This window comes from Branchiostoma floridae, chromosome 2, assembly GCF_000003815.2.
Source record: "Branchiostoma floridae strain S238N-H82 chromosome 2, Bfl_VNyyK, whole genome shotgun sequence".
Lineage (NCBI taxonomy): Eukaryota > Metazoa > Chordata > Leptocardii > Amphioxiformes > Branchiostomatidae > Branchiostoma > Branchiostoma floridae.
In genome coordinates, this window is record NC_049980.1 from 12,075,638 (window position 1) to 12,087,864 (window position 12,227).

The window sequence follows — 12,227 nt, forward strand, 5'->3', positions numbered from 1 at the left end:
ACCAGTCAATTCCTTTCTCGTAGTTCTCGGCGATGTCGAAGTAGTGAACTTCTGAGGAAGCTTTGGCGATTTTGGGGTGGAGGTTGAGCATTTCAAGGAGAGCTCGAGTCCCTGCCTTCCGCACGCCAATGATAATTGCCTTGGGAAGGCGCTTTTTGGTCCTTTTTAGATGCAACATGCCGTCTTCACTCCAGCCGTCAGAGTTGATGATGACCGAGCCGTCAGCACTTCTGCCCTGCGCTGTGGTGCATCCTACTGCCCGTGTGGTGGACACTGACGATGTGGGGCTGGAGTTGGTGTGGCGTGGCTCCGCGGTGAAGCACATGCTGGCACCGATGTGCCCCATGTAGCCCAGAAGTACAATAAGGAAGGTGCTTCCCAGAATGGTCAGGAAGAATGCCTTCTTTTTCACGCTCATGACATTGCACGTCTCAGATTTTGACTCCAACACGGAAGACTTCTCCAAAGGTAACAGGGACACGGAGGGGCACGGGACGCCAAGGACTCGAGACGGAAGCATCCGCGAGGGCGGCATGCGTGTCAACCCATCAGACATCCACTAGAACTGTTTGGACCTGCAGAAACATAAGGAGAAAGCAGTGTTAAGACATTACCCAACATACCATCATTGCTTATTTTCCATACAAGTTTGAGCTGGTGTTGAGTTGTAGGATGGCCTCACAGCCAGGGTGGTCCAGCCACAGTACTAATGTTTTCCCTCATCACAGGCAGATCTGGGATCCATTTCCCTCCATAGGTGCCCCTCCCCTGTTCTCACCTATTGGGGTCACTGCCAAAGTACCATACACAAGTTGGCATGGCTGTGTCTCTGCTTTCTTTCTACTTGGCTTAGACTGTTCCCAGTTCTGATTGGGCGAGGCCTGCTCCATGACAACTGGTTACGTGAGAAATGTCAGGTTTGTGGGAACAGACTTCCTCTCTGCTTCAAGTGTTCATGTAATGTGTGTCAAAGTCAGTTTACACACTGCACACAGATGTCAAACCCAGTATGTTAAAGGTTTTACCAACAATGTCCAAGTCCAACCGCACTTGCACAATACATTGTATTCTGATACCGAACAATCCATACCCATTCAACCACCATAAAAAATATATAATGTGGGTAAATATTGGACTCACCATAAAATATACAAACATTAAAGGGAACAGATGTTTACAGAGTGCTTCTAGAATCTATTATCATGTCTAAGAACCACTTTCACTATGAAATGATCCTCCCCTGATAATCACCAATGGCAACAGCCTAAGGCTAGTAAAGGCAAATCAGCACTAATTGGGCACATTAGCGCACCGGACAGGTGGCTTCTTGTATACACAGAGTCATTAGTGGCCAGGTGACTGTTCAGGTACAGATTTGTATCACTTCTGGGTATTCAGGGTCCCCAACCATGACTGTTCTGTAAACATCCAGCACAAACTTGGCTTTTTTTCCAAGGTTGTAACACAGTACTGCTTAGCCAGGTGTGTGCAGACCCTGTTATTTAGAACCACGTGTCTCTCCTTAAGTATAGTCAGAATTGGTCTTGTCAAACTCAACAATATCCCATCAACAACAAGAATTATGTCATATATGGGTCACGAAAAGTTCATACAGTACTAGTAATTCACAACACCTTGTTACACTTTTTCACATGATTGATTTAACCCACAAAGTTTTTTTCCACTGATTAAATAAAAAAGGACTTAAAAAATGTTGCTTGTAGTATATTCCTCTTGACATACCAAACCCCTGTAAATCCCTAAATTTTCTACTCTCCAAGCAGAGGTTTGGCTCTGACTACTTTTGATGGTTTTTTTTTTCATTTTTGTTGGGCTTTCTATCTTAACAATTTTCTTCATTGGCAAACATACACTGTGTACTGGAAATGTGAAACAGTAAAAACCTCCTTTTCTCTCTTACTGTAAAATATACCCACTGTAAAAGGAAACAAATTTACAGTGTGTACAATATAGCACAGGAGCCTCCCACTCAGCACTGCGTGTGGCCTGCCCATCTCCCTCAGGGGCACCTGTCTCAGGCTCAAGCTACTGTTATGGTTTCAGCTACCTGACCTGGTCCCCAGACAGCCGGTCCCAATGTCAGCTACTCTCTCCTGAATCTCCCATAGCTGTAACAGTGCTAGTTTGTAGTACAGCTAAAACACTTTCAGAGGTGGAAGAGAAGAGAGTGCTCACCCTGAGTGGTTTATTTTCTCTACTCCGTTCCCAGTTTGTACATCATGGCCCTGCCTACTGAATGTGGCACTGTTTACAGGGAGCTGTCAGGGGCTGAGAGTGTTTCCTATTTACTGCAATTTGGGAAGGGATGAAAGAAACAAAGTGCAGCAGAGCACAAACAGCCCCTGCCCTCCAGCCTATTCCAGGCATCTGTCTGTCTCAAGGTGTAAACACTCCTTTAACAGCAGACACAAGACAAGACCAGCCTGGACCACTAGCTTATAACTAACCAAGTAACATACCTACCACGTAAACCCAGGTATGGCTACATTGAAGGTTTGGCATAGGAAAATGTATGAATGCTGAATGGTACATCTTCCTAGCTAGATTGCAGATCGCAAGGAACCTCTACACCATGACATGACGGACAGCCATAATACATGTATTCCAGCATCTTGGGATTTGCACGAACAGTGTTAGCAGAGGCTGCCTATCCAATTTACATGCACTACAACAAAACAATAGACTAACAGTTATTAAAAACATCAAAGATATAAAAGTAAGGCACTTAACTTGAAAACTTGCATTACCACCCCACACTGTACAAAGTTGTGTCAACAGAAGTAGCCACGTACGAAAGGGGAAGTTCTCAGTATATCTCTGCACACACAAAGGGTACCACTTCCTCAAAACATGCAGCAGTCCTCACACTAGCCAGGCAGTAGCCTCTCCCCTGCCAAACCTGATTACTTGATACGGGGCGGCAAGCTTGAACCACTCAGCTCAGGGTTTCTGACTAATCCCTACCACTGATGAACCTTACACTGCCACTGATCAGCGCTGGCTTTTGTTTGGTACCAAGCTCAAAGTATTTTCCCAGGGCCAGTTACTTGTCATCTAATATGACAGGGTGGAATAGGGGCCCTTACATGTAAACATGTGAGTTACACCCTCCCTGTATGGTCCATGCAGGAGACACTACACCTCATCAAAGGTAACCACACCACTCCATTCACAATGACAACAAATGCCCCTGGCCACCTTATGCTGGTAAGGTGTAAGGTCTGTCTCAGGAAAAACAACTGTTTCAGGAAGGTGGGGAGGGTAAGGGGGTAGAGCCCTAATTTAAGACAAACCAGCAAAGAGCCTGGAAGTTAAATTTGCCTTTTGGCACCGGAGATATCAAAGGACATGTTTCACTATCACAGGAAATTAGAAGCCTTTGCTGGTAACAATTTTCCACTTGTTCAAAGTAATTCCACACACAGGATTAAACTGCTGTCTACCAAAACATTTCAGTGTCTATTTGACACAAGAAAAGTTCCAATACCGCCTACACATGTCTCAGTCCCTCCAGTATCCTGTTACCACTTCACTAATACTTCAGACTTTATCGCAGCCAGAATTACGATTGCTGCACAGGATTGGCAAAATGTTCAAAGCCAGGTAAGCCTGTTGCCATGGCGACGCTAACTATTCACTAAGAGCAGGTGTCTTACCTTGCCTGTCTAATCCAGAACAGATCAGTCCTAAATCCCTGTCATCTTATAAAGGGCTGTACCATTCACAAGTACATGTGGGGGGGGGGCAGGGTGTAAGGCTTTCTAGATCCTTCTAGTGTACATTTTTGTAGTTGTCTTCAATTTTGTCGTTATTCATTGTAGTCGTAATGGCGTTGTATATGTGTGTAAGGCAATCACCCTCCTCCTACCCACAAAAAAGGACAGTGTAAGATTGTGATGAATTCTGATGGCACATGCTTATTTTACATATATTTATACAAAAATATACGTTGCAGAAAACTTCTCAATAGCTGATCATGCCGAGATAAAAACATCACATATAGCCACATAACTAATCATAGCTAGACTAAAAAATCTACTCCTTGTGCACAATTTGAATCAAACTCACACTCACAGTTGCCAATGTACCCAGAGGCCAGACTTGCAGAAGTGTAGGAGGGGTGAATATTCCCACCACAGATGAACTGTAGGGCCTGTACACCCTTTGGAGACACACCAGGCTAGACAGACTGCCCAAGAGTCCTTTGGCAATAATTCCCTTACACCATCTACATATAACTACTTGACCAGTCCTTCTTGCTGCCAAGAAAACTATGCTGACAAAGGGCAAATCACGCTGCGGTCTGGTAAACAGGACAGTCCAATGGAGGCACGCTGAGTCGGCAACAGTTTCACGTCCAGTTCCTCCTCTTGAATTACAACCATTGGCGCAACGTGTCCTAGAGTACGACAGCTCCTGCTGTTCCACAGTATTTACTACAGTCCTATAAATGGACACCGCCATAACTTTCACCATCTGACATGGATTGATGGAACATCAAGAACTTTGAACCTGTTTTCAACTATCTTGAATCTATCTATTCTAAAGATATATAACTGTGAGAATGTTCTTGTGTTCTCAAGATGTGGATAGGAATGCCCATGCGTACTGTTCTTATATTACAAGCTTAAACATTCTATTACTTAACCAAAGGGCATTCAAGTCTAGAGAGATGAAGACTGAAGAAAGAGAGCCTGAAAGGAGTTACCATTAGGTACAATTTCCAGCATCATGAAAGAAAGCGATGAAGTTGAAAATAAACGTTTCTTTTTTGGACAAAAATCACCTCACACCAAGGAGGTTAAATAAGGATATCTAACCTCCTTGCCCACACCAATGAATTGAGGGGTTAACATCAGAGACCGAAGTTATTAACATTACAGGCACACAAGGCCAAACATGATCTCAAAATCAATTCTCTCAGCACCAATTTCAGTTTAATCTTTGGTCCCCCTAAATGACCACCTTTGCAGGAAACCCAGTCTTTTGCACTTTGAAAGTAGCAAGTAATCATGCAACCTTCCTGAGGTGTAAGCCACTAAATCTTCTAAGTCCATGGCAGAAAATTAATTTCTCAGTTGAATTCCAACAGAAGAAGGCTTCTTGGCGGTTTGGCACTGGTGTCTAAAGCTCCAGCTGGTTGACCTGAGAGGTCGCCTTAGGTTAAGTATGTGACAGACTTGCTGTCTTTCTTATGTAAGTCATCTATAGTGTAATGAAGGCCCTCAGATCAAGGCACCATCACAAAGAAGTACTTCAGTAGGATACCTTTCATTGTCTCAACAACAATCTTCTTCTACGAACACATTACCAAACTACCAAGTTATTACTCGACAAGTCCACGTGTTGGGAGGTCAAAGCTGAAAAATCCTGTGATGTTTGTTTTACTTCTCTTCCTGAGATTACACACAAATTGATGGTTAAAATGGTTACTCTACCATGACTGGTCTTGCATGTCATGGAACAGTTGTTAAGACATACCCACAGAAAGGAGGATTGGACAACAAAGAGAGGTGTTAGCATAGATGTGGCCCCAAAATAAACACGATGAATAAACGTGTCTGCAAACAAAGCAAGGTGCATGATGACAAAGCAAGGTATTCCCCTGTTATGTAAGGCATGGGTTTCTGGAACCCTCTTCATGCAAGAGTGAGAGTGAGGCATGAGCAAAGGGTTAAAGGTCATCAAAAGAGACAACAGGTTCAGTCATCTAATGGACAACTTTCCATTGGAGCTAAGTGGCTTTTGTTCCAGCAATGGTACCTAAAGAGAAGCAATCTACCTTTGCAGGAGTGAACTTGCACTTGGTGAAAGGAGAGCACATTCCTGTTTCTTGTACAGCCATGACTGGGAATAACGTTACATATAGTATTACTCTGATTCTTGGATGAAAGACAGAGAAGAATCTTACTGACTGTGTTTTTCCTGTATCCAAGAAACTGGTATTTCTGGTATCCAATACAGATGGTTCATTCTCCAATTGTTACAGAAAAAAAATCTTCAAAGAGACTTCAAAGGAATCAAAGGCTCTACCCCAGACCAATTAACTGAATTGCATGATATGCATACAAGAATGTGTATTACTACTGGCTAAACATGAGGGTAAGATTCTGGCTTCTGTGGCTTCACTTCACCGGTAGCACTCTAACTTCTGGATGTGCCCGTGCAAATTTGTCACCATATGGGATAATGTGCTTAGGGGCTAGGTGTACACCTGGACAACTAGACTAAGTTCTGCAGGTCAGAGAATGTTTTTCTCTCTACCTCACAAGCAGCTGGTTCAGATCTGAGGGCCAGTTCAACAGTTTAAGTGTTCGAAGTCTAACTCCTCCCACATACAATATTAATACAATCATTGACAGTGAACAAAACATCAAAATCCCCTAAAATGGCTTTACAAGTTTGTGGAATGCCAAAACATTACACCAAATCACTGAAATCAAAGCTTGCCATTTGGACATAAGACAGTGCTGGTAGAGCTAGGCAAGTCCTGTCAGGAGATGGTGCAGATACCAAAACAGCAGCATACCTGATGTTCCCATGCACCTGCCACTTATGGGTTCACAAACTCTGATTACTGTCAATTTCTGATGTGCTGATATACAAGGTCCTGGGCCCTGGGATGGACCATTACTAAGCTAAGGGGTGATTTGGATTTTTTTCAACGAGATTAATGCCATGAATGTCTATTCACATTGTTTGGAAACTGACTACCGGTACTTCAAGTTACAAACACACTGAGTCCTTGGGCCACGACCACCAGGGATGGTACATTATTGATGAGATGATATCTTGGTTATAGAAAGAAATCACGGCCATTAATCGAACTGAAAACTTGCTATTTGTAGCACAGAGAAATCAATATCTATCAACAACTGCACACATACAGTCAATAGGCTGAAGCCTGGCTATTTCAACACAGCTTTGGATGGAAGGACGGAAACCATGCAAAAAAGATGTTGGCTGTGAAAAACATGCAAGGAGTTGTCTTGTAAGCTACTTATCTCTTCCTGGGTTTGTGATGGGTAAGGTAGTTCATGGTTTTATTACAAGTAAAACACACTAAATCTATTCACATGTATCTCTACCAAAAGAGATGTTTTCCTTTTAAAACCAGTTACATACCCATTTACTGGAAGGTTGAAAAGACACACCATCAGCTTCCAGGCACCCCTAAGATCAAACATGATAGCGTGAGACGCCATACTGACCATCAAGTAACTGCCAGTCTTATCGGCAACTCTCCATTAAGTCCAAGAAAGATTTAGTGCTATATACTTCAGACTGGATCAGTACAAAATGCTTCTATCAAGGAATCAAGCCTTGCCATCTAAATGTTTGACAGGTACGAAGTGCAGTCATGAGGAAAACAGTGCAAGTCCAAAACAAAACCATACTCAGATGAAGGGTAGTTTGGTGCACAGAACGGATATGGGCACATGCTGAGGGTAGTAACGATGTTAATCTGAGAGAGGCACACTTCCTGTAGAGGGGACCTTGAATGTTTACACTGGGGCAAAACTGACATAAACAGGTAGATTAATGTATTGGCTAAACAAGTAACCATTCCATAAGAAACCACAAGTGGTAAAATATTGAAACTACCCCCAACTGATGGTGCTTAGCATGCAGTCCCTGGGATAAACAAGGCAAGCAAAGTCAGAGTGTAACAAACAACCCTTCACACAGGTACAATACAAAAAGTAGCCTAAAACACACACCATAACTGACCAAAAGCAACATGACAGCATCATACACCCTGAAGATGTAATCATTCCAGTCCTTTCCTTCACTACACAACAAACAGGATGTTTGGGATGTCTTTAAAGTGTTACAACAGCATCACATCTACTACAACTACAAGCATCCTCACCTTCTTCAGCAGGAGTTGTGCAGGGTATGACACCCAAACCTCCTGCCAATCCTGGGGGTAAATGGCAGAGAAAGAAAGGGAGGCAGAAACAGGATACCTAGGGGCTGTGATATGCTGTGACCTGTATTGACACTACAGTGTGTTCACAAGGTGCTCTCGCTAACACACCTGTGCAAGGTAAATATTTTGGTTGGGTCACAAAGTACGATAAATGAGAGAGAGAGGCCAGAGGGCTTGTATTGTGTTTTAATCTTTAGGATAAGCAACAGTTACTGCCACTTTGGTTCCAGTGCTGAGACTTTCCCTGTAGCATTAGTGTGCACACCTACAGGATCTTTTGCCCTGCTGCACAGGAATCACCTACTCATTCAGGGATTAACTCAGCATACAAACAGTTGCCAACAAACCATTTTTCTCTTAAGGGATGGATGAAACTTTCTGGCATTTTAGCAAAGAATTCTGTTACAGTATTGAAATCACTAGCACTGCCGAGCTATGTTGAAATGTAGTTATCATACGATGTCAATACCAAGGGTTGCATATCAAAAAAGACCTTGACCTTTATTGATGAAAGGGCATATGTCAAACATGACCTACAATAATGAATTTAGGCTAATATCAATAACTGTAAGACTTTCAGGTCCCCTGATGCTGTTGGATACTGTTCATTCAATAATCTCCAAGTAGACGTGGGGGTAGGCCAAACGACTCTTTTTCCTAAAGCTGTTTTTTTAATGTCAATGAAAATGTTTAAGACTTACAAATGCTAGCCATGAAATTAAATGTTGAAGTTGATACAATCCTTCGGTTGCATGTCTCCAAATCTTATTAAAGTAGACCATAAAAGAAATTATTTCTGTACCATAGTCATGCAGAATTTGTCATGCTATTCATGGTAGTCTGTATCCCCACAACTTGTTTCACAAGTGACATTTAAAAAATTAGCAGACCATGTAAAGTAGATTGATCCATTAATACCATATCTGGTGCCTTGTTTCTCCTCTAAGACATCCAACACACCAGGAGTATGGCTGTCTCTGGAATACTCTACATTACCAAAATTGCCAGAACATGCAAAAGGGTTTAATCCATTACTTATCTTGCTAGAGTCCTTACTCTACTTTAAATCAGTAAATGTGCTTGGGAAAATCACTGACATGGTGTTTCAATCAAATAAGGTGCCTTGCATAATTGTATACTGCTTGATTCTGACACCAAGAAACCTGCTTCTTCAAAGCTGTTTACAATATTAATCACCAGATAGGATCTAAGGAAGCTGAAACATCAATTCTATAGGGCAGTAGCTACAAATCATGCAATTTATGATGCAGCATTTATTACAAAGTACAAATGCACTGTTTTAGGATTCATCCAAGATGCGCTGAAGAAGTCCTATCAAGAAACAAGTACACCTTATCATGCTTCCCTCTGGACATGGTTGAACTGGTCACTATCTTTGACAGGAGCCTTTTACCATGATATACTGATGTATATACTTATAATTTAGGTCACCTCTCCTCTCCAAAATATGATACAGTAATGCAAGATATAGGCGTCCTTAATGTAGAGTACAGACGTCATACTAGGTGCCTTCAAACATGGATCAAAACCCAGTAATGGTTAGGATGGCAACCTCCAACAGAAAAAGGTCCACCCATGATGAAGCATACTGTCAGGTGTAAGTGCACTTCCCCATAAATATGGGAGTTCAAAGTGAACATGGACAGATGGAGGGGTCAGAGGTTATATGTTGGGAATGTGGTGATTACAAATGGTAGATGTGCAAGGTCACCTGGTGAAGGTCAGAATATCTGTTGTAAGAACTTGACATGTCTTTCCATACAGAGAAGATTTTATGCTATTCTTCCAACAACCATATTCAACCCTCTTTATTGCAGGTTGAAATTGTCTTGATTTCTTCTCTATATTCACCAAACAAGAGTTTAGTTGGCATGTATTATAAGTATATGAAAATATTGCAATGCTAGATTTTGTAAAACTAAAAGAGAACCAAATGTTGCAAGAATAGGTGTTTAACACTTAGAATACACCAGGTTTTGACATCTGCTTAAACTTTGATACTAAATAGCAATGCCTTAAGTCGAAAGGAGAAATTAGTGCTTGTTATTTAAATGTGTTAAAAGCTTCATCCCATAAATGTGCTTACACAACTCAAGCCTGATCCCACGTCCCTCCTTTCAATTTCCTTAGCAGGTACAAGTTATCCACCTTACATCAACTCCTCCTCCCCTCCAGCTGTGCCATGTGAGACAAATGGTCCAATACACATACATGTACTTTGTGCTCAAATGTGATCTTCGTTTCAACTGTCACCTTACACTGTTGTAGGGACTTTGTCTTTATTTGAAGATTCAAGTAGGCTAAACTGCTACTAAGTAAGCATGAAGTATGCGGTAGGGTATTATAAGACCCCTAGTTGATTCAATCACCAAGGTAAAGCAAGAGTAAGGAGAGAATTACTGTTCCAAAGGTAAGATATCTAGATGTGTACACAACTTCGTGAAAGATCTTAATCATCCTGCTGAGGACAATATGAATGAGCTCATAACTCATATGGGGGCAGTCATATAGATAGACTTCTATCTACATGTTTTAATGTGTCTAGGAGGGCATCTTAATCTATCATGTGGGAGAGATATTATACACTTGGGGTAATACATCTGCATGTTACAGATAGCCTAATTAGGAGCATGATAGTTTGTCCACTTGGCCAAAACATCTGCAGACAAAATGTGCCATTCTGGTAATGCAAAAGCATTGAACTGGCAAATACATGACAAGACATCTTGGCTTCTTGTACTTAAATGCAGAACACAAAATATCACAACTCACAAAGTATGGTACGAAACTTTTCATTAAACCAAGCTAGACAAGCCATAATAAAAAAAGCCATCCTCCTTACCCACTGATCTAATACCTTTTTGACCCCATCAAAGTCCATGGAATATTTCCTGACCTTCCTCAGAGATGAGCCTGCAGGAATCAGTGGGATATTGAGGCAATCTAACTACAGTACTGTCAGTGACACCTTGTGAGATGAAGTAGAGCAGGCGATGATGGCCATTTCTTGGATCGCCGACCAAGCAGAATTACTGCAAATGAGCAGCAATAAATCCCCTGCACTAGGTGCTGTGGGAACATGGTAAAAATAGAAGCCCTATTTTTTGAATGACTGGGTACATGTAAGCAGCTAAAATCAGAAGTCAGAGGTTTCTCTAGACATCAAAAGGTTCCAGTGCCTGCTAATACACCTGCCTCCCGCTACGCTCAAGAGACTACATTGTGATGTAAAGTGATTTCTCATGCTATAGACTTAGACATTGTTGTCTTACTTGCATATGGAGAAAGACTGGTGTACACACATAACATCAGGGAAAATTGCTCACACATCAATCATTCAATGAAACTGCTGATACCTTCCTTTTTCCTTTGACAAGAAAATTGAATTTTTCAAAACCTGATTGTAGAAGAAGCCTGACGTTTTCAAAACCTGATTATGAAATCACCTGTTTCAGCATATTCTTAAGCTCCTGTTGCTTACTTTGCCCTCTCAGACCATGTTGGTGCTTATGAGGACAATCCATCACCGAGGTGCGACCATCATGGTGCAATACAGTGTTCCTACACGGGTCACCAGGCACAGGCCAGGGGTCACCGTACAGAGGTCATGCAAAAACCTGCCCACCATTGTTACAAGGCATTCTACAAGTGGCTGCGATTTACAGTTTCAGCACCCACTGTCAAGCCACAGGGACATTACTATTGATTTTTCTGGCCCAGTTCTTGATGATGGAGTATAATCAATGTATTGAGCTGAAACCATAGGGCTTTCCTGGCCTAGTTAGATAACCATGGCTTCTGTAATACTGATATACCAGTATTCCAAAACAACTGTTCAGCTTGATATTGGTGAATGAAAATTATGATGGCATATACATATTTGGAATAACACTCAGGCAACAAAAACTAACTTATCCTAAGATATCCTTTATGTATGATAAGACAATACAAGCATGAAGATGTATATATCAAGTTTTCTTCTGAGCCTCAGTGAGTGGTTGTCTAGAATGTAGGGTCTAAAAGACACATATCCATTTATCATTTACCTGTCAGACAGCTGAAGCAGTGTCTTTACTGCACTAGAGGGTCCCAGTCCACAAATTAGGTCTAATGCCAGCTAGAGATTTCCTCTTCACCTCACAAAAACAACTACTGCACAGTTGTTTCTTACCAATTACAACAGTCACCTTCAGTAGTCAGCAGGGTACCAGCAAATACGAAAATGACTTCAATATGGGTACGCTCAACTTTG

The 12,227-nt window shown here is 41.8% G+C and overlaps 1 protein-coding gene across 1 annotated transcript in view; it reads right to left on the reverse strand.

The window, feature by feature from the left end:
- Window positions 1-12,227, reverse strand: part of LOC118409574 (heparan sulfate glucosamine 3-O-sulfotransferase 5-like) — a gene marked incomplete in the record, with an annotated part of 39,459 nt that overhangs the window by 498 nt on the left and 26,734 nt on the right. The window contains 1 exon segment of the mRNA XM_035810691.1: window positions 1-575. Within this exon segment, the coding sequence (XP_035666584.1) occupies window positions 1-556 (556 nt within the window).